The sequence below is a fragment of the Micropterus salmoides genome, unplaced genomic scaffold, assembly GCF_014851395.1.
Source record: "Micropterus salmoides isolate LMB-PRFRI ecotype aquatic unplaced genomic scaffold, ASM1485139v1 Ms_hic_scaffold_20, whole genome shotgun sequence".
NCBI classification, from domain to species: Eukaryota; Metazoa; Chordata; class Actinopteri; order Centrarchiformes; family Centrarchidae; genus Micropterus; species Micropterus salmoides.
The window spans coordinates 16,827,830-16,850,009 of NW_024041151.1; the positions used below are offsets into that span (position 1 = coordinate 16,827,830).

The window sequence follows — 22,180 nt, forward strand, 5'->3', positions numbered from 1 at the left end:
AAACATCTGAAATGCATTAGTGTCCAATGCTGTATTAACTCCTTAAACTGACTGTGCCTAAATAAATTGCAGTAGAATATGACAAAATGCAGTATACATAAAAAGAAACTCTGCCAATTTGCAGTATTTTTAGAATTCTCTAGTACTGACACGATTTGGTCAGTCATCTAAATCCTTAAATGTGAGATAATCAGCCCTTATGATAACACAAAAAGGGTTCCTAGAGTATCTCCTTCACTTTGCATTCATTTCATGTACACCCTCCCTCCCTTATTGGGGTTCTAAGTGAAGTGACCTGTGTGATTGAAAAAGCATTTCATTCTTTAAACCACAAACTGTACAGTAAGGACTCACACACGCAAGAACACACACTAACAAATCTTAACATCTGAGAAGAGGTAAATAACATGGCCAATAGGAATTGCTTCTAAATAGCAAAGTTGGATCACAACATGTGCTTGATCCATCATTTGTTCAAATAAATATTCACAGGCGCAGTTAGTCCCAAACAACTAAACTTTCAACTAATCCTTTATTCATTTGAGCAAATAGACTGCTGTCATTGGGGGCAGGACTCTGAAGGCCAAAACGAGCCGTGAGGCTATTAGTTTCAGAAATGGAGCATTCGGTGAACAAATTGCACAGTAATGAAAGTACAGCATCACAAAACCAGCTGTTTTAGTGACTTGTGCAAATGGTATTTTAATGGATTAAATATCTTTCAAACTAAAAAATCAACTCATCGGACTACAATATCTTGGCATCCAGCTTTTAAGAAATCAAGTCTTACCTTTGAGTCCATGTTGTAGTTCTTTGTGCTCTGCTGAGGTTGTTTCTGTGTGAGTCTGGCCAAGCAGCTGATGTGACCAGAGGACGTGGGGACAGAGGGATGTGTTGTATATTCTACCTGTATTTATGACCGTCCCATAATGCAGCAGCCTCAGCATGTCCTCACAGTGCCCTACTTTTCTACAGCTTTAATTTTCAGAACAGCCTTATTCACTTGCAGTGGAGCAGAAGACTGTAAGCTTCCAACACTCACAGACAAACCTTTTATTTAGGCAAACATCCTCCCTGCCATTTCAATTGGGAAATGTAACTGTTCAAGTTTCATAAATGTTATCTTTTGTGGTACATGCTGGAGACAATTGGGTCACCAGAGCAGCACACTGCAGGTAATGACTTTAAAATAGACCATGCTCATACAACGTGCTACATGTTCCTCTGTGTGTCTGTTCCTTTGTCATACCTGTCCAAATGGTAGGCTTGAGCTTTGCTTTTGTGTGTTTGTGTAGTCTTTCATCTTTCCACTTGGAGGCGAGAAGGTTGTGTGTTTGGGTGACATACTACTACATACTACATAGTACTTTTTTATTTTTCCATACGTGTTAGAAGAAAATATTATATTTTTAACTGCACTACATGTATCTTCCAGAAATATGGAGACACATAACATAACAAATAACAATGAATGGTATGATATATAACATAGAAATTATAATTGTTAAAGATTAAACCAGTGGCTCCCAACTTTTTTTCCCCAACTTTAGCCATTCCACCAAAAACAGATTTCCCATCTAAACTCTCAGATTGTTTTATTTAAGGTGGTACTAGAGGCCTAAACAGGTGAGAGTTTGCAATATATATTAGCGTAAAGACCAAACTATGGTGTACAAATATGTGTAGCGTACCATCTCACTACCGCTCAAATCTTTTTGAAGGGGACCCGACCTCTAGGTTGGGGAGTCACTGGTGTTCTGATGCTACTGGAGGTAATACAGTTATTCAGACAGAATGCCAGGTCTTAAAGGAATTTCTTATTCTCATCAGGCGTCTGGGAAGACGTAAAATAGGCTCTGGAAAGTGTAATTACCACTATGATTGTTGTGTGCATGAGAATGAACCGACAGACACACAACTGTAAACTCGACAAGGGTTACAGCAACCTTCACAGCGAGAGAGAACCTTCTGGCTATTTGAACAACCATCACAACAAATACCAGAAGGATGAGTGCACAACCTGCTGTCAGCTACAGGCTATAACCACAGTGCTGTAGTTGTATGCTGTCCCTCATGTCACCCTCCCCTTGGAGAATCATATCAAATATTTGTTCACCTTACTCCTTCTATTAAAATTTTAAGCTCTTATTCTTCGCTCCTATTTCTATGGTCACAGAAATAATTAACAATTAGTTAATATAAAGAAAAACATTGTTTGTTTTGTTTTTGACTGAGATGTCATCATGTTTTGGATTTTTTACTTTGACATTTAAACACTCATGGAAATACCAAGTAATCAATCTTTTCATTCCTTCATTTATTACAGGAATTTATTTCACTATTATCACACTTATTTTAATGAATCCAGCCCTTTAAAGAGAATGTGTACATAAATATAGTCAGAAGGGCTCAATAACAATTCCACCTTAAAGCCTAAAGCCTGAACCCTCAGACTTAAGTTGACGTCACCTGGTAAATGTGAGTGCCAGAGGCTGTGAGGACCCAAATGATATAATGTGACTTTGTGATATGTCACTTTGCCTTGACAACGCCAAAACTTGTTATGGACAATTTTGGGACATTCTATTTTACATCTTTTACTTTCTTCTTAAAGTAACTGACTTTGCCTTACAGAGTGGACGAGAAGCAATTTTCAAATAATAAATTTACTTTTTCTTATCAAAACAGCATCATACACGACATGTAAACATCTTTTTTCTTGTAGTTGCTACTTCCCTTTTTGTTTACCTTCTTTTAACGCCTCTGGGCTTTCCCTGGTAACCCTGTGAACTGTGGGTTGTTGCTGTTTACAGTGGGACAGTCCTAAAGCCTTGTGGATTTACTTGGAGCGCGCCTCAAAGTCTGTGAGTGTGAGCACAAACCACCAGTATATCATGTGGGGAAAGTCACAGCTCACTAACACCAACACTTAAATGGACAACTTCAGCAGAGGAGCCAAGAAAGCATACAAGAGGTGGAGAAATCCTGAACTGAGGTAAAACAAACTAAAAAAATTATTATTTTATTTTATCTTTTGTATTTGCTCATATGTTTGTGATAAGCCCTCAGCACTGGGGTGCCAAAGGGTCGTGTTCTGAGTCCCATGCTGCGTTCTTTACACACATTTGACTGTATTTCCACATATCTCACAAACACAATAATTAAATTTTGCAGATGACACAACAGTGGAGGGAACACACTGCTCATAGCCTTTTACCACTGCTCCATTGTTTAAACACACTGTCTAACTACCTGGAATGTGAATTGTACAGGGACAGATCGCAAAAGTCTCCAGAGAGTCGTGAAAACTGCGGAAAAAATCAGTGGACTCACCCTGTCCTCTCTGGAGGACATCTTCAGGAAACTCTATTGGCAGAACTAACAACATCCTGGGAGATGCGACCCACCCCTGTCAACACCTAGGGTCTCATTTATAAACAGCATATGCACAAAAGAAGGCCTAGGCAGCCAACTTTGCGATTTATAAAAATACAAACCTGAGCGAGAATGTGCGGTCTTCCACGCAAACTCTGCGCCATACCTATGCACATACACTGGAGAAATGAGAAACGGCCACTCACACGGTAGGATGAAACGTTTGATTGTGTAAAATAAATCTCTAAGTATTATGGGCCAATAAAACTTCATTTGCAAAACAGATGAAAGCCTTTCTAAATAAACAAACATCTGTTTGATTGGTTTTCCCTGATGTGCGCAATAAACATAATTTGAAATAATTAGCAGTGTAAACAAAAATAACCATGATTTAGGAAAATAAAAACAAACTGAGATATCTGTTTTTGCAAAAGAAGGCCTCATGTATGTTGTAAAGTTTAATCATATTAATTAGGCCGATACTTGCATTCAGTGCAATTTATTCTCATAAATAAGGTTAAGAGTATGGCAAATTACATTTAAATTGATACCGTTATCGATGCCTCAGTCAAGTAAACAGGGGTACGTTATTATCACACGATATATTAGCCAAACGCCGTCGTGCGGCAGCATGTGGATGTGATGGATGGATGGAAAATAAAACATTATCTATTAAGCCAATGTTTCACTGTGCCGCTTGTGTCACGTAATATTTCTTTGAACCCACTGGCAGCCTCATCAAGTGAGTGGAGTGTTTGTGTAGCCTAAATGTTTAACAACAAAACAATCTGAAAGCTCGTGATTTTCGCTGTGCTCAACCGAGGGAATCCATATTATGTCCGCGTTTTCACTGTAATTTCTCAGAGGTACGCTCCTACAGATCGGTTTTCAAAGGAGTTGAGCTCACTGACTATTTATAAGCAACTGTGGGCGTTTAATAGGTGGGACAAGGAGCTCGCTTACAAGTTGATTGTGATTTATAAAGGGAAAAACGTGCGTGCGCACTGCTTTATTAATCAGAATATTTTTGTGCACTTCCTGTGTTTTGTCCGTAGGCAACCTGTAGTAGGCTCTTTCCTACATACAGTTTTATGAATGAGACCCCTGTTTTCTCTGTTGTCGTTTGGGAGGCGCTACAGAGCACTCAGCTCGCACCTCCAGAGTGAAGGACAGTTTTTGTCCAAGAGCCATCGCTGAACTCAACAAAAACACTGTCCCACCTTTGTGTCTTGAACTTTATGTGCAATAAGGGAACAACAGGTGCAACACTGCTTTCATGCTTTTAAATTGCTTTTTAACAGGCTTTGTTAACATATCTATTGTTTTAGGATGACTGTGAACAGGTGCATGTTTGAGCATTTATTTGTGTATTTACTTTCATAGTTGTGTTAGTGTTTTTTATTCAGACACAGCACAGAACATTTTGTTGTACATAAACTTGTGCAATGAAAATAAACTTGATTGATTCAATTATTGACAACACCTGAATTTGTCCTTTTGGTGTGTTGACATTTAGGGGTGATGCGAATGTTTTGGATCGCAGTGATGAGGACCGGGGCACAGACACTGAGATCTGCACTACAGCTTCTGCAAGAGTTGACTCAGGGCAAAGAGAGTCTGCATCTAGATCTGGATTTCATAAATCTGAAGGTTCATATTAATGCACATTTTGACACATTGTCTGTCTGCTGTGTTTGGAAATGTGGAGAATACACATCATCAAGGTGTCCTTTCAATATAAATGTAATCTTAGTCCACCTTGACTGTGCTTGTTTTTGTGAGGAAAAAGATGGGAGCCAATTTGCATATAAACTGTGGCAGAGATGTACATTGTAACAATGTAGATCAAAATGTACTTAAAGTTTCAAAAGTTTTCATGAAGCAGCAAAATGGCAGAATGATGAATGTGGTAGTTGGTAATGTTGAAGAAATTACGTACTGCTTTATATACTTTTGGGTGGTTTAATCCATCACAATGAATCATATTTGATATCTAAAGTTTTGTGTGAAAAGTTTAGATGTGAAAATTAACAAGTAACAATACTTGTGAAAAAATGTACAGGGGTACAAAGTACAACATTTCCCACTGAAATGTGATGGCGTAGAAGTACAAAACAGCATTAAATGAAATACTTAAGTGAAAATAGCTCAAAGATGTTAATTTAGTTACTTTCCACCGCAGTCTACCATTAACAATCATGAACTTGTCAGTTCTGTGACTGGAGCAATTCTGCATAGGTTTTTTTACAGGGGACAGTGGATTTGTAGTGACTCTCATGTCCCTTTTACAGAAACTTTTACAGTAGACGAGGCACTGGAGGCCATTGGTTTTGGAAAGTTCCAGTGGAAAATCACTTTTCTCACTGGACTGGCATGGGTAAGAATCCTAAAACATGCAGAAAGGTCCTCCCTCTGATTTCCAAATAATCTATGTCCCTCATGCAGCGCTCTGCCTCTCTGAGAGCAGGTAGGAGACTCCATGCAGTTATTGATCCTCAGTATCTTGGGCCCCCAGCTGCACTGTGAGTGGAGGCTACCCAGCTACAAGGTGGCTCTCACAACATCGGTAAAGTCCCATTAGGTCTTCTCAGTAAAGTGCTGTTGTACCGCTTGCTGAATTTGAATGTTTGCTCTCACATGTTGGCTCTCAAGGTTTTTATTTATTTATTTATTTTGCCTCAGGTAGTGTTTTTCGGGACGGCGATAAGTTCAGCTCTTTGGGGGAAGATCTCAGACAAGTACGGCAGAAAAGTAGTGAGTCACATATCTCTCTTTTTCATATATGGTTTAGAGACATTTGTACATAATTTTATGTTTAACTTTCTGTATATTTCTCTGTGGTAAACAGGGTCTGACAATTTGTTTGGCCTGGGCTCTGTACTACGGCCTGTTAAGTGCCATTGCTCCTGTGCATGGCTGGCTCTTGGTCCTGTGGAGCCTCATAGGCTTTGGCCTTGGAGGAGGTCCTCAGGTGTAAGTTCACTGCTTCCTCTGCAAGTGACAATTTGGAAGCTGCACTTAACAAACCGGCACATTTCTGCGAAATTATTTGCAACAACAACCATTCATCCTCTTTTTAGGGTGACACTGTACACAGAATTCCTCCCACGGAAGTCAAGAGGCACCTGCCTCGTGATGTTTAAGGTAGCCCACTGCTTGTGGTGGCATTGTTGTTGAAGGGTCATTTTGGTGTCTTTAAACATGGGCCCTATTTTCACATATTTTGGCAATGAAATGACAAGTAGGTACAAAAAGTTTTGAAATCTGCACAGTAGATGGCTACTGCCAGTTCAGTGGCTGCTACACATTTGGGCAACTGTGCCTGTCAAAATTACAGTAAATCCACCAAAACATCCTCTTTTTGCCATCGACAGACTCAAACTGTTATATGAGGTTTCTGACAGCATCATGGAAAGGATCCCTACAAGTGACTCCCAGTGAAAACCCTTGAAGTCATATTCAAGGAAAATTCAAGCTCTGACATCTCGTGAGAGGCAAGTTGGAGAGAGGAGTTGGTTGTCTACATAGAGGCACTGCTAACAAGACTTTCTTAATCATGACTGAATTTTTAGCTGATTTCAACAATGTAGAGGGGTCATTTGAATTTGTCCAAATTTATTTGAGCCACAGTATACGGATGAGGAGCTCCCAGAAATTGACTCTGACTCACATTTTTCTTTCTGCAACAACTCACCTCTCATAAGATTCCAGAGCGAGCAAGACTTCAGTTTCTGGTAAAAAAAAATAAATAAGGGGTGTTAGGATCCTTTCCATATTATTGTCAGACACCTGGTTCATGGCTGCTGGCTGAAGCAAAATACTGCACAGATTTCATCCATCCATCCATTGACCTAATGAAGTATACTGCTCACTGATTCCCTCCTGATTAATGTGTTTGTGTGCATCAGGTATTCTGGGCAATTGGTTGTGTGCTCGAGGTCCTCCTGGCATTGTTGATAATGCCCACTCTTGGCTGGAGGTGGCTGCTCGGCCTGTCCGTTCTACCAATGGCAGTCTTTGTTTGCTTCTGCCTTGTAAGTATTTTGGTGATTAATACAGATCCTTAAAATAAAATCATCTGGAGTCAAACTCTCAACTGAATTTTCACAGTGGCTGCCTGAAAGTCCTCATTTTGACATGCGTGCGGGAAGAACAGAGAAAGCCATGGCACTGTTAACGCGCATCGCCAAAGAGAATGGCAAGGCCATGCCTCAAGGGAAAATGATTACATATTTACAGGTGAAGTCACAGATATTTGAGTCTATGTGTTTGTTCAGAAAAATGAGCTGTGAGTACAATGCAATGCTTAATCACTGATATTCATGAATACACCTTATATTTTATCTTTTTAATCTCACAGAATGACCGTGGACGGGTCAAAGATCTCTTTACTCCTCAGTATTGGAGGACTACACTTCTTCTGTTGTATATATGGTTAGCCTGAGTAATATATTTTCTACTGTGTCCTTTCTATCAATACACAAAACATAAAGTGATAGCCACTGGGGCCCATAGCTGAATTTTCTCCCAGGGTCCACTAGCAGGTTAATCTGTCCATATATTTCATGCTTTCAACTTTTACACAATTTAGCTTGTAGATCACAGCATTGTTTATTTTATCCAAAGGTTTGCAATTGCCTTCTGCTACTACGGGATAGGCCTGTTGACAACTGAGCTGTTTCAAACTGGACATTCATGTGAACGTAAGTAACAGCTGCTCCATGTGAATCAGCTTGTAACTTTTGTCATTTTGTGTCTTAAATTCGAACAAATACCAAGACAAAACTGTCCTTCCTTACAGCAACCATAGGGGCAAATAATGAACTGAGCTGTAGTCTGGAATGCAAATATTTGACATCAGCTGACTACACAGACCTTTTATGGACGTCTATGGCTGAATTCCCAGGTAAAATGTTCGCTATTAGCATTTTCTCAGAGGTGGGTGTGTAATTGAAACTGTAAGGTAAAGACCTTCATGATGCTGTTGGCAGGAACAGTATTAGTGTTCCTCTGTATCTCTTAATTATCCATCCATATCAAAAATCTGAGACAACATGGATATGATTTCTGATTCCTCTCTGAGAAACCATAAGACCAGGTCATCTGTAAAGCCATGAAATGTATAAAGTTATCTAATTTATATTTACATGTTTTTGAATTTGAATTTCATGAAAAAACAGTTTTAAGTTACTTTGGGTTTGTTGATAGAAGCTCAGTTTGTCACTAGCCTGCAGTAATTAGCCTAAGGAGAGTGAGATACACAAATGTGTTGTTTAAGGGAGTCTGTCTGTTGGCCACAGCATTTAAAATATATGTTTGCTGTTTGTTTCAGGTTTTTTCTTTATTCTTATAGCAATTGACCGTATTGGCAGGAAAAAGACCCTTGCTCTGTGTTTCTTCACATTATCTTTGTGTTTTCTGCCCTTATTTGCGTGTATTGGGAGGTAAGTTTGTCTCTGTGTTATTTTGTCATTGCAATATATTAAAACACCTATATCTATATATCACCTATATCTCAAACTCTGTGCCTCTCTTTCGGTTCATGCAGGACAACTCTTACAATCTTCATCTTTATTGGCAGAACCTTCATATCTGGAGGATACCAAGCTGCTTTTATTTACACAACAGAGGTAGGTCTACATACAATTTTACCAGTTTAACGTTAAACATATTTTTAGATCATTCAAAGCGGACAAAATGTTGCCTCATCTCTGTCATTAGGTGTTCCCTACAGAAAACAGAGCCTTAGCACTGGGGATTTGCAATGGGGTGTCGAAGGTGGGGGCCCTGATTACCCCCTTTGTGGCACAGGTATGCAGAAGTAACAATCTCTTTTGGGCCTTCCCAAAGAAACTCTTTAAAACCTCAAAAGCATTGGAGAAACGACCATTAGAAACTCTAGAAGTAAATTCTTTGTTTGATCTAAGTTGAAAGTTGAGTGATTCAACATTACTTCAGAACCCACTCAATTCGGTATATCTTGCTCTGAGAGTGTTGGACAGGCAGATCGTAGTCATCAGTGATGCTATCACAAAGTAGTGTTGTTAGTAGTAATGTTATTGGAATAACAGTTTGCTTATCAACACTGTAACTCTAACTCAACTTATATGTTGGGAATTGATGGTCTGACAAAATTCTTGTTATTAGCTGTGATCATTTTGGAGAGGGATTTTGTATTGCAGGTTTAAATGTGGAATTTAGTTCTAGCACCAGTTTGATATCAGACTCTTTCAGATTAGGCATTATGTTTCTCTGCCTGGTTCCTCAGTTTTTGTGTTTTGATTGTAGGTGATGCTCGGGATATCACAGTACTTGACCCTGTCCATATACTGTGTTAGTGGTCTGCTGGCCGGCGTTGCATGCTTGAACCTGCCAGTTGAGACATTGGGCAGGGGTCTGCCGGATTCCAGTCTTTACCAGGAGGCTGGAGAGCAGACTGCCACCACAACCAGTCAGCCAAATGGCACAACAGACTCCTCGGACCAGAGGTAGACCAGAGAGGGGGAATGAAAAAGTGGAACACAATATATAGTATAGTATTTAGTCAACTCCCAGGCTGCTGCAGACACCAAAGTTGCCTGTTTAACTATGAACTGAATCCTCTGAGTGCTGACGGATGAAGAACAACAGGAGACAATCTCATTAGAGGCAGGAAGTGTTCATTTGCCTACTTCCTAATGAGAACATAAGCACACTTGTGCTTGGACTGGTTTGTTACCCTCTCTTCCAGGCTGTGAGAAGCAACAGAGAGCACTATGGAAAATGAGGATGCACTGTGCAGACTCAGATCAGAGCTACACATTTCAAGCCGCGCAACTGAGACTTTTATTTTACAAATTTTGGATAAAAATGACTCATTAAAGTTGTTCAATATGCTTCAGACTCAATTTTCTTATCAGTGTATCTTAGAATTGTAATTTGTACAATAAAAGATGCATGTTCTCTTATTATGGTTCTACATTTCTCAAATGTAGCATGGTGAGTGGGTGACAAAAAAATGAGTCAATAAAATCCAGACATTCTTTTCAAAAAGGGGAAAAGTAGTTTTTACTTATCACTTTTTTCACTTAAGTTTGTTTTTATATTGATGCAAGTTGAATGTCTGAGCTATACTACTGATTAAAAAAAGCATTGTTAGAACTACTGTGAGCATGAACACACTTATTTCACAAATCTTTGAGATGCATTAGTGTTCAATGCTGTATTAACTCCATAAAATGACAGTGCCTAAATACATTGCCTTACCGTATGATAAAATACAGTATATGTATAATAAAGAAAGATTGCAGTACTTTCAGTATTCTGTCATATTGACATGATTTGGTCAATCCTCTAAATCCTCAAAATTAGTGTAATATTGAAGTTAGATACCCAATCCTAATGATAACAGAAAACTGGTTTCTTGAGCATCTCCTTCACTTTGGAGTAATTTCATGCACAGTACACACACTTAAAGTCTCAACATCTGATAAGCAATCTTGTTTCTAAATAGCAAAGTTGGATCAAAACATGTGCTTGATTCACCTTTTCTTCAAATAAAATGTTTCAGTCACAGTTAGTCCCAAAGAACTAAACTTTCAGCTAATCCTTTATTTATTTGAGCAAACAGACTGCTGTTGTTGGGGGCATGAAAGTACAGCATCACAAAGCCGGCTGTTTTAGTGACTTGTGCAAATGGTATTTTAAAAATCGACTGATAGGACTACAATATCTTGGCATCCTCCTTTTAAGAAATCAAGTCTTACTTTTGAGTCCATGTCGTAGTTCTTGGGTTGTTCTGTGAGAGTCTGGCCAAGCAGCTGATGTGACCAGAGGACGTGGAGACAGAGGGATGTGTTGTACATTAGAATCAGAATCTGCTTTATTGCTTTAAGTGTACACATACAAGGAATTTGACTTTGTACATAACACTAAACATAAAGTTTATAAATATTAAAATACTAAATGCAGATAAGATATAAAACATAAGAATAATTGTTACGTGGGTGGTGTGATGTGGGGACAGAGAGGACCCAAACGCAGAACTCTGAGCGAAGGAGGTTTATTTAGGAAAAAGGGGGGTTGAGGGACTGGAGTGCAGGGAAAGGAGGATGCCGGGGAAACAGTGGCACAGGGAAGCCGACGGGATGGGAACCAGGGAGCCGGGCAACACTGGGGCCAAGGAAGGGAGGATGCCGTGGGGGAAGCCCGAAGAGGAGAGGTCCGGAGGTGAGTGAACCTGGGAGGGAACCAGACGGAGAGACAGGGTTAGAGATAACGGAGACAAAGCACAGGGAAAATGTGAGAAAACAACAAACATGAGAGCCTGAACAAAGAGGTGGCACCAGGTATGGAGCAACGACGATCAAGCAAGAATGGTGTGGAGGACCGGGGTTGAAATACAGGCAGAGATGAGGTTGACTAGTGGCAGGTGTGGCAGACTGACGAGGTGGCTGATGAGGTGCAGGTGCGGGTCGTTGGCTGGGCTCTGGAGCAGAGGGAGAGAGAGCACACACAGGGAGGCAGGCAGGGAACAGAAAATCAAGGGAAAAGCAGAATAACTGATAAAAAGGAGAAAAAAAACCAGGACACCCAGTACTTGTAAGTCCCACTGGATAAGAACATAAGCTAAGAGCCATATTTAAAGGGATGAGGAGAGATTGATAGGCTACAGTTTGGTTTACCTCTGCTGGTAAGATTTGTGTTTGCAATTAAATTATTGACTAATAAAAAGAAAACATTCACTGGCTTGATAGTTTGTTGCCTTGTAGGCTACTAATAGCACCATTTGGTTCCCTGTTGTTCTTCCCTGTGTTTTTTTTTCTTTTTTTTTTTTTTTTTTTTTTTCTGATTGGGTGTCCCACTTAAACCGGAAGTGCATGAACAGGTTCGACCAAACCACTGGTGTATGGTGTGGAGAAAGTCACAGCTCTCTAACACCATACCTGAAATGGACAAGTGGAGCAGCCGAGCCAATAAAATGTACAAGAGGTGGAGAAATCCTGAAGAGAGGTAAAACAAAATTATTTTATTCTTTTATCTTTTGTGTCCTCATGTTTGATAGTTTGATACTTAAAGGGAACGTTCTCTGAGAGAAACCTGCTGTTTACAATTTGAAATCAAAATTTTATCGAAATCACTATATGGCCGTATACAGCAATTTTAAAATCGCAGGAGGCACAATATTTGGTTATGTGTGTCGTGATGCAAAGATGTCCTGGCCTCCACATAATAATCTAGAGATTTAAGAACAGGGCATTGTTTGGTTTAATAAATTTTTCAATTAAAATGAGAATATTGATGTAAAAATGATAATTCCCCATGGTATTGCATTGCAATTGCAACATCTGGAAAAATAATGGCAATTAAGTATTTTTTTTTCAAAATCGTTCAGCCCTAATACCAGAGGGTTTCCACAGGGCTATGTACGTCCATACTTAGGCAAATCAGCTTTGTGACAAAGTGATCAATTGTACTTTAAATTCAACCTTTTGTGCTTAACAATGCCTGAATGTGTCGTTTTGGTGTGTTGACATTTAGGGGTGATGCAAATGTTTTGTGTCCCAGTGATGAAGACCAGGACACAGACACTGAGATCTGCACTACAGCTTCTGCAAGATTCAACTCAGGGCGAAGAGAGTCTGCATCCAGATCTGGATTTCATCTAACTGAAGGTTTGCAGAATTGTTTGCAAACGGATAGTCTGAGTCCTTCCTGACTGTGCTTGTTTTGTGATGAACAGGTGGGAGACAATTTGCATATAAACTGGGGATGAGATGTACACTGTAGCAGTGTATATCAGCTGATCAAAATGTAAAGTATCAAGTTAAAGTATTCATTATGCAGCAGAATGGCAAAATGAATGTGGTAGTTGGTCATGTTGAAGATCGTGTAAGTCTTACTTTGAAAAGTAGCAAGTTATTTGTAAAAAAAAAAAAAAAAAAAAACTGTAGTGGAGTAAAGTACAATATTTACCATTGTAGTGGAGTATAAGTCTTAAATGGAAATACTTACAGTATCTCGCAAAAGTGAGTACAACCCTCACATTTTTGTAAATATCTTTTCATGTGACAACACTGAAGAACTATGCTACAATATAAAATAGTGAGTGTACAGCTTGTTTAACAGTGTAAATTTGCTGTCCCCTCAAAATAACACATCACACAGCCATTAATGTCCGCTGGCAACAAAAATGAGTACACCCCTAAGTAAAAATGTCCAAGTTGGGTCCAAAGTGTCAATATTTTGTGTGGCAATCATTATTTTCCAGCACTGCCTTAACCCTCTTGGGCATGGAGTTCACCAGAGCTTCTCTTCTCTTATTTGGTTCAGACGCTTGACACCGTCTGACCCAAATAAGTTTATCTTTGTCTCATCAGACCACAGGACATGCTTCCAGGAATCCATGTCCTTAGTCTGCCTGTCTTTAGCAAACTGTTTTCAGACTTTTTTTGTGCATCATCTTTAGAAGAGGCTTCCCTTTGGGATGACAGCGATGCAGACCAATTTGATGCAGAGTGTGGCATATGGTCTGAGCACTGACAGGCTGACCCCCCCCACCCCTTCAACTTCTGCAGCAATGTTGGCTGCACTCATACGTCTATTTCCCAAAGACAACCTCTGGATATGACGCTGAGCATGTGCACTCAACTTCTTTAGTCGACCATGGTGAGGCCTGTTCTGAGTGGAACCTGTCCTACTGAACCGCTGTATGGTCTTGGCCACCGTGCTGCAGCTCAGTTTCAGGGTCTTGGCAATCTTTGTGGAGCAACCATTCTTTTTTTCAGATCCTCAAAGTTATTTGCCATGAGGTGCCATGTTGAACTTCCAGTGACCAGTATGAGGGAGTGTGGGAGCGATAACACCAAATTTAACACAACTGCTCCCCATTCGCACCTGAGACCTTGTAACACTAACGAGTCACATGACACGGGAGGGAAAATGGCTAATTATGCCCAATTCATCACATTTTGACTTAGTAGTTTACTCTCACTTTTATTGCCAGCGGTTTAGACATTAATGGCTGTGTGATGTGTTATTTTGAGGGGACAGCAATTTTACACTCTTATACAAGCTTTACACTCACTACTTTACATTGTAGCAAAGTGTCATTTCTTCAGTGTTGTCACATGAAAAGATATAATCAAATGTGAGGGGTGTATCCACTTTTGTAAGATACTGTAAATACAAATATGCTCAAATGTTAAGTACAGTATTTAGTTAGTTTCCACCACTGTCTACCATTTAACAATCATGAAGTGATCGATTTGCGATTCTGCGTTCGTTTCTTTACAGGGGACCGTGGATTTGTAGTGACTCTCTTGTCCCTTTTACAGAAACCTTTACAGTAGACGAGGCACTGGAGGCCATCGGTTTTGGAAAGTTCCAGTGGAAAATCACTTTTCTCGCCGGACTGGCGTGGGTAAGAATCCTGAAACATGCAGAAGGGTCCTCCCTCTGATTTCCAGATATATTATCTCATGCAGCGCTCTGCCTCTCTGAGAGCAGGTAGCATACTCCATGGAGATGATGATCCCCAGTATCTTGGGCCCCCAGCTGCACTGTGAGTGGAGGCTACCCAGCTATAAGGTGGCGCTCACAACATCGGTAAAGTCCCATTAGGTCTTCTCAGTGGGAAGTGCTGTTCTACAGCTTGTTGATTTTGAAAAGTGTGAAAATGTTGGCTCTCAATTTTTATTTATTTTTTGCCTAAGGTGTTGTTTCTTGGGTTGGGGATCGGTTCAGCTCCTTGGGGGAAGGTCTCAGACAAGTACGGCAGAAAAGTAGTGAGTCTCGTATCTGGCTTTTTCATATAAAGTTTATGGGACTTCTGTACATAATTTGATGTTTGACTTGTCTTTTCTGTATTTTTCTCTGTGGTAAACAGGGTCTGACGATTTGTATGACCTGGGCTCTGTTCTACGGCCTGTTGCGTGCCATAGCTCCAGTGTATGGCTGGCTCACGGCCATTTGGGGCTTTGCAGGCTTTGGCATTGGAGGAGCTCCTCAGACGTAAGTTCATGGCTTCCTCTCCATGTGTCGCTTCGAAACCTGTACTGAACAGACCAGCACATTTTAATAGCTGTGAAATTATTTGCAACAAACATTCAGCCTCTTTTTAGGGTGACACTGTACACAGAATTCCTCACAGGGAAGTCGAGAGGCACCTGCCTCGTGATGTTCCAGGTACTAAAGTGGTTTTGACTTTCACAGTATTCAAGTGTTGAGTCTGACCTAATGAAGTATACTGCTCATTGATTCTCTCCTGATTAATGTTTGTGTGCATCAGGCATTCTGGGCAATTGGTTGTGTGCTCGAGGTCCTCCTGGCATTATGGATAATGCCCACTCTTGGCTGGAGGTGGCTGCTCAGCCTGTCCACTGTACCAATGGCAGTCTTTGTTTGCTTCTGCCTTGTAAGTATGTTGGTGATTAATACAGATCCTTAAAATAAAATCATCTGGAGTCAAACTCTCAACTGAACTTTCTGTTAAACAGTGGCTGCCTGAAAGTCCTCATTTTGACATGCTGACGGGAAGAACAGAGAAAGCCATGGCACTGTTAACGCGCATCGCCAAAGAGAATGGCAAGGCCATGCCTCAAGGGAAAATGATTACATATTTACAGGTGAAGTCACAGATATTTGGGTTTATGTGTTCAGAAAAAGGAGATGTGTGCACAGTGCAATGCTTTATCACTGATATTCATGAATACACCTTATATTTTATCTTTTTAATTTCACAGAATGACCGTGGACGGGTCAAAGATCTCTTCACTCCTCAGTATTGGAGGACTACACTTCTTCTGTTGTATATATGGTTAGCCTGAGTAATATATTTTCTACTGTGTCCTTTCTATCAATTATCATTAATCAGCTAATTTGATTAAAGCTAATTATTTAATCAACGCTGGACTACCAACCAGTCAAAGAGGACAACTGCTTTAGAAAACTCCAAGTTCACTAGGTGTCAGTAGGTTTGTGGTCATTTTACTATGTGCAGATTTGTCTGGGATTACACACTTAAATACAGTATGAACAAATGGTGGTGATGGAAGTGTGGATAGGACACATGCCTTTGGTGTAAGAAACCTGGGTTCAATTCCCCACCGTGACCCATCCAGCAGTGTGTCTTGGAGCAAGACACTTAACCCCTAGTTGCTCTGGAGGCATGCATCCTCTGATATAGCAATTGTAAGTGGCTTTGGATAAAAGTGTTAGCTAAATAAATTAATGTAATGAACTGTTTTACAGTCTTAAGACTTTAATAAAATAATTCTGAAATTGTAGTCTGTGTGCACTGTACATGATGGCCAATTGGATGCATGTGAACAAACAGAATACACAGAGTAAGAGCCACTGGGGACCATAGTTGGGTTTTTTTTGTTTGGTTTTTTTTCTCCCACGGTCCACTAGCAGGTTAATCTGCCCATATATTTAATACTTTATTTTCAGCTTTTACACAATTCAGCTTGTAGATCACTGCATTGTTTTGTTTTCTTATCCAAAGGTTTGCAAATGCCTTCTGCTACTACGGGATAGGCCTGTTGACAACTGAGCTGTTTCAAACTGGACATTCATGTGAACGTAAGTAACAGCTGCTCCATGTGAATCAGCTTGTAACTTTTGTCATTTTGTGTCTTAAATTCGAACAAATACCAAGACAAAACTGTCCTTCCTTACAGCAACCACAGGGGCCAAGAATGAACTGAGCTGTAGTCTGGAATGCAAATATTTGACATCAGCTGACTACACAGACCTTTTATGGACGTCTATGGCTGAATTCCCAGGTAAAATGTTCGCTATTAGCATTTTCTCAGAGCTGGGTGTGTAATTGAAACTGTAAGGTAAAGACCTTCATGATGCTGTTGCCCGGTACAGTATTTAGCCCATATACAGGGTGTTCCTCCATATTTCTTAGTTATCTATCCATATCAAAAATCTGAGACAACATGGATACAATTTCTGATGGATTTTGAAATGTATTAATGGAATTTGACCAAATTCCTCTAAGAAACTATAAGATCAGGTCAAACTTTTAAAGGTTTTAACAAACACATCTGTAATGCCATGAAATGTGGTGCACATGCTGTAGAAAGCTATCTTATTTATATTTACATGCTTTTGAACTTGCCTTTCTTGAAAAAACAGGTTTAAGTTAACTTAGGTTTGTTTATAGAAGCTCAGTTTGTCACTACCCTGCAGTACTAAGCCTAAGGAGAGTGAGATACACAAATGTGGTGTTTAAGGCGGTGTGTCTTATGCCTGCAGCATTTAAAATTTATGTTTGCTGTTTGTTTTTCATGTTTGTTTCAGGTATTTTAGTTATACTTATCGCAATTGACCGAATTGGCAGGAAAAAGACCCTTGCTCTGTGTTTCGTCACATTTTCTTTGTGCTTTCTACCCTTATTTGCGTGTATTGGGAGGTAAGTTTGTCTCTGTGTGTTATTTTGTTAAATAGCCATATATTAAAACTAGCAGACTGATCTCAAACTCTGTGCCTCTCTTTCTGTTCATGCAGGACAACTCTTACAATCTTCATCTTTATAGCCAGAGCCTTCAGCACTGGAGCAAACCAATCTGCTTTTATTTACACAACAGAGGTAGGTCTACATACTATTTTACCAGTTTAACCTCAAACATAGTTTTAGATCATTCAAAGTGGAGAAAATGTTGCCTCCTCTCTGTCATTAGGTGTTCCCTACAGAAAACAGAGCCTTAGCACTGGGGATTTGCAGTGGGTTGAACTCCATGGGTGCCCTGATTACCCCCTTTGTGGCACAGGTATGCAGAAGTGACTATCTCTGTTGGTATGAGAAATGACAGTTTGAAACTTGACAAATTGCAAGTTAAGTGATTCAACATTATTTCAGAACCCACTAGTGTTTTTTTAAACACCGCAATTTAAAAGTCAGGATCCTCCAGGCTGCATGTCGAAGTGTCCTTTGTACTGAATCCCGAATTGGTGGCTGTTCCACCAGTGTATGAATGTGTTCATACACGTGTGTGAATGTTAGTTTGTGTTTGAGCACTTAGGCTCAGTGTATGAATGTGAGTGAATGTTAAAAGCTGAATGTAAAAGCGCTTTGAGTGGTTGAAAAGACTAGAAAGGCGCTATACAAATATGGAGCATTTACATCTTAAAATTGGAGAAATAATGTAGTCAGTATGCAACAGCAACATGAAGAACTGTTCAAAAAAACTAAATGTCAAACAATGTGAAAGGTTTAACTGTATTACTGTAAACCCTTCAAACAATGCAATGCGTTGTCCAGCGTAGCTGCAATCATCATCAATTTCTTAAATGCATTACATCAGTTTATACAAGTTATGTAGTAAAATCATACTTTAAGCCCTGGGAATTTCAAGGTGCCCTATGGCGTTTTCTCATCAACAAACTTGTGTTTACATTTAGCGTTATTCACCAGAATGCATTGTGTATCTGTGAAGTCTAACAAACATGTTGACAAGATTATCTTCCTCATTAAAAGGGCTCTATATAGTCTTTAATGAAATCGCTTATCAATTAAACCCTTTCAATTGCCTATTTGGAAATGGGTTGTAACCTCGCATAAAAATGAACCACATGGCTGCTTTCTCAGTCCCTTGGGATGTGAAGAAATCGGGTCGGATTTTCTCCGTAGGCTCTCCTGAGCCTCCTGTCTACTGATTCTGAACTGTACACACAGCGACAACACCGCAGCTAACGGATTACAGTCCGCTTGCACCAAAAAACAACCAGCTCCCAATACAGACACGAACATAAACTCCACAAGCAGGAAAAAACTGAGAATCACATTGACACCTGGTGGAAACAAGGTCAACATCAGAAAGCCGTTTGAGTAAGAGTATACTAACCTTACTGCAAAGCATGTAAAATACGTTGTGATTTTGTGCTTTAGTTGGCTCAAGTTAGATAACATTAGCTTGCCAGCTAAAGTCAACCAGTTGCTAACGTCATCCGTTGCAAAATACTACAGTTGTACGGTTTCCACATAACTTCACCGGCTGGTGCCATCCATATTACTATCTTGTGTACCAACAGTATCATAGCAAAGAGTTGATTTGAGCCTGAAGTCATGATTTAACAGAACAAAGCAAATGTGGGGATATTTGTTTATACTAGCCATTTAGTAAAGCATCCAGATAAGTTAGCATGGATCTTGCTTCATTAAGTTCAATTTTGATTAATCATTGTCTTACCGATTCTTCAGCGGTCTCAGTCGCTGTAACTTATGTGACATAATATGAATCAATGTAACATAATACACAGTGGAAGAAGTATCCATTAAGTTACAGTAATGTTTCTTACTGCGGTTTAACTGTTATACTAAAGTGTGGCAACAATCTAATTTATAATATTCAGTCTAGCCGTTTTTGTTATCACCCAATTCATTTTAGCTATGCTCAAATTACTGAGCCTCTCTCGTAAAAGATAATGCTGACGTATCTAGTCGGCTAAACACAGTTATGTAGCATTATCATGTAACGAGCATGGATTAGTTCAACATCAAGCTGATAAAAATAGTATTGTAACGTTGCAGAAGGTTACCTGAGTTTCCAGCATTTTATGTGATGCTGTCTCTGTTTGCAATCTGAATCCTCACTGCTAGAAGCCACTGAAAACTACACATTTAAATATTTTTCTTTAAAAAACCTGTATTGTTTACTTCCTAGCAGTTTTCTTCTTCTCTGCCTTTGTTGCTGATTGTTTCAGACTCTTTGTACACTTACTAGAGATTAGAGTGCTAAATGATATATATGATGACTGTAACCAACTTTATTGTTAGTTCTCAGTGATCCTATATATATATATTATAAGGAAGTTAAACATGTTATGGAAGATATGGCATATCAACACTGTAACTTTAATATTCCGGGAATTGATGGTCTGACAAAATTATTGTTAGCTGTGATCATTTTGGAGAGGGATTTTGTATTGCAGGTTTAAATGTGGAATTTAGTTCTAGCACCAGTTTGATATCAGACTCCTTCAGATTAGGCATTATGTTTCTACACTTGGTTCCTCAGTTTTTGTGTTTTGGTTGTAGGTGTTGCTCGGAATATCACGGTACTTGACCCTGTCCATGTACTGTGGCTGTGGTCTGCTGGCTGGTGTTGCATGCTTGAACCTGCCCATTGAGACGTTGGGCAGGGGTCTACAGAATACCAGTCTTTACAAGGAGGCCGGAGAGAAGACCATCACCACACCCAGCCAGCCAAATGGCACAACAGACTCCTCCGACCAACAAAGGGGAACAAAAAAAAATTAAAAATTAGAAACTCTCAGGCTGTTGTAGAAGCCAAAGTTGCCTGTTTAACTATGAACTGAATCCTCTGAGCAATGATGGGAGAAGAACAACAGGGGAGAATCTCATTAGAGGCAGGGAGTGTTAATTGAGGGTAGGCCTACTTCCCATGTCTAATGAGACCGGAAACACACTTGTGCTTGGACTGGTTTGTTACACTCTTCCAGGCTGTGAGAAGCAACAGAGGGACACTATGGAAAATGAGGATGCACTGTACAGACTCAGATCAAAGCTACACATTTCAAGCCGCGCAACTGAGACATTTATTGTATACATTTTGGATTAAATGAATTGTTTATATATGAAGCCACATTTTACTATTAAAGTTGTTCAATCTGTTTTAGGCTCATTTGTTGTCAGTGAATGTCAGTATTTGCACTATGACACATTTTCTATTATTATGGCTGCCTCTGAACTGCATGAGTGGATGACTGAAAACTAATGGCAACTATGATAAAATCCATCAAAATGAGATAGGGGTTTTCTTTGTCTTAAAATTATGATGATTTTGACTTTGGGGTTACAGACTTCATTACATATATACACTGTCTCCTCTACATGTCTATATCCTCAGTGTGCTTCATTATTATAAACTGAACTGGTTGTGGGTCACATCTCTCTCTTCCAGGTGACTTCTTTATTGTGTGTTATATTGATATGAGTATTTACTTTAATGATCAGAGAGACAGCTGTGCTGTCAGTCATTTCCATGCAGGCAGTAAAGTCACAGCAAAAATTGTGGGAAGTTTAAGCAGCTTGATAGGACAGAGGAAGATCCTCAGAGAAAACGGAATTAAACTTTGAGCTTCTACATTTTTAGACGGCTCTGATGGTGCTCAGAATTTATCAGGAGGACGGCTGCTTCACTCCAAACAGTTTCACTGTATGAACCTGGACTGTGTGTGAGACCTTTTCGATGTGTAGAAGAACAAAGAACATTAAGATTATCCTGACCGATCATGTTGGCGTGTAGGGAGACTTCAATAATCAACAATGAAGTTATGCTGCTTTGTCTTGAGCGTAAATGCGCACAGCGTCTCTCCTAATGGGAAGACTTCACCCTATTTCATCCACCCTCCTGATCCGCGGATGATAATATGCAGGCGCATCTTACCATGTGAATTATGCGGCCTTTAGGAAAATACTGCACCATTGACTTTACTCCAGGTTTTTGCTGATCAATGGCACAATTGCTTTCTGTTGCCTCAAGATGGAAATATCAACAATGCGCCTGACCACACCTAATCTTAAGGGCGCACAGATGGGAGTAAGTAGCCTAAGCCTACTTAACGTGGGCGCTGGGCGTGAAAAAAAATGACACGTTTGTCGGAAACTGACACTTTCGCTGCGCTGTGCGTCGCTTTGCGCCTGGTAATATTGTGACGGGCATTTGTTGCGAAATTGTTTTCTGGTGGCAGACTATCCTATACCTACAGACCAAACAATTAATTGAGAAGATGATGGATGAGCAAATAATCGATAATGAACATAGGCTAGTCGTTAGTTGGTAGCCTACCC

The 22,180-nt window shown here is 39.8% G+C and overlaps 2 protein-coding genes and 1 long non-coding RNA gene across 4 annotated transcripts; 2 read left to right on the top strand and 1 right to left on the bottom strand.

Annotated features, from left to right (window-relative positions):
• The first annotated feature begins 7,319 nt into the window (after positions 1 to 7,319).
• Positions 7,320 to 10,250, top strand: LOC119914062 (synaptic vesicle 2-related protein). The gene is made up of 9 exons (XM_038733050.1): positions 7,320 to 7,409; positions 7,486 to 7,614; positions 7,736 to 7,809; positions 8,002 to 8,078; positions 8,177 to 8,281; positions 8,708 to 8,819; positions 8,924 to 9,005; positions 9,097 to 9,186; positions 9,664 to 10,250. The coding sequence occupies exons 1-9, from the start codon at positions 7,335 to 7,337 to the stop codon at positions 9,865 to 9,867; spliced, it is 948 nt and encodes a 315-aa protein (XP_038588978.1). The 5' UTR covers positions 7,320 to 7,334; the 3' UTR covers positions 9,868 to 10,250.
• Positions 10,251 to 11,400: 1,150 nt separating this feature from the next.
• Positions 11,401 to 11,840, bottom strand: LOC119914741. The gene is made up of 2 exons (XR_005446831.1): positions 11,700 to 11,840; positions 11,401 to 11,593 (listed from the first exon to the last, which is right to left on the bottom strand). It is a non-coding gene; the product is annotated as an uncharacterized LOC119914741 (long non-coding RNA).
• A 99-nt stretch (positions 11,841 to 11,939) lies between these two features.
• Positions 11,940 to 21,001, top strand: LOC119914957 (synaptic vesicle 2-related protein-like). 2 transcript variants are annotated; one of them, XM_038734503.1, is made up of 17 exons: positions 11,940 to 12,046; positions 12,231 to 12,366; positions 12,895 to 13,028; positions 14,691 to 14,776; positions 14,863 to 14,961; positions 15,069 to 15,140; positions 15,242 to 15,366; positions 15,477 to 15,540; positions 15,644 to 15,769; positions 15,852 to 15,980; positions 16,098 to 16,171; positions 16,862 to 16,938; positions 17,037 to 17,141; positions 17,668 to 17,779; positions 17,875 to 17,956; positions 18,048 to 18,137; positions 20,405 to 21,001. In XM_038734503.1, exons 2-17 carry the CDS (start codon positions 12,263 to 12,265, stop codon positions 20,624 to 20,626), a joined length of 1,701 nt encoding a protein of 566 aa, XP_038590431.1. In that variant the 5' UTR covers positions 11,940 to 12,046; positions 12,231 to 12,262; the 3' UTR covers positions 20,627 to 21,001. The 2 variants fall into 2 exon arrangements, with proteins under 2 accessions (XP_038590431.1, XP_038590432.1); XM_038734504.1 differs by having other exon boundaries at positions 12,922 to 13,028.
• The last annotated feature ends 1,179 nt before the right edge of the window (positions 21,002 to 22,180 follow it).

What these genes read in the sequence shown, in the direction of transcription:
- LOC119914062 (XM_038733050.1), top strand. Translation starts at nt 7,335, where the DNA reads ATGCCCACTCTTGGCTGGAGGTGGCTGCTCGGCCTGTCCGTTCTACCA. An exon ending in TCTTTGTTTGCTTCTGCCTT is followed by an intron (nt 7,410 to 7,485) that starts GTAAGTATTTTG and finishes GAATTTTCACAG; the next exon opens with TGGCTGCCTGAAAGTCCTCA. An exon ending in AACTGGACATTCATGTGAAC is followed by an intron (nt 8,079 to 8,176) that starts GTAAGTAACAGC and finishes CCTTCCTTACAG; the next exon opens with CAACCATAGGGGCAAATAAT.
- LOC119914957 (XM_038734503.1), top strand. Translation starts at nt 12,263, where the DNA reads ATGGTGTGGAGAAAGTCACAGCTCTCTAACACCATACCTGAAATGGAC. An exon ending in ACAAGTACGGCAGAAAAGTA is followed by an intron (nt 15,141 to 15,241) that starts GTGAGTCTCGTA and finishes TGTGGTAAACAG; the next exon opens with GGTCTGACGATTTGTATGAC. An exon ending in AAATGATTACATATTTACAG is followed by an intron (nt 15,981 to 16,097) that starts GTGAAGTCACAG and finishes TTAATTTCACAG; the next exon opens with AATGACCGTGGACGGGTCAA.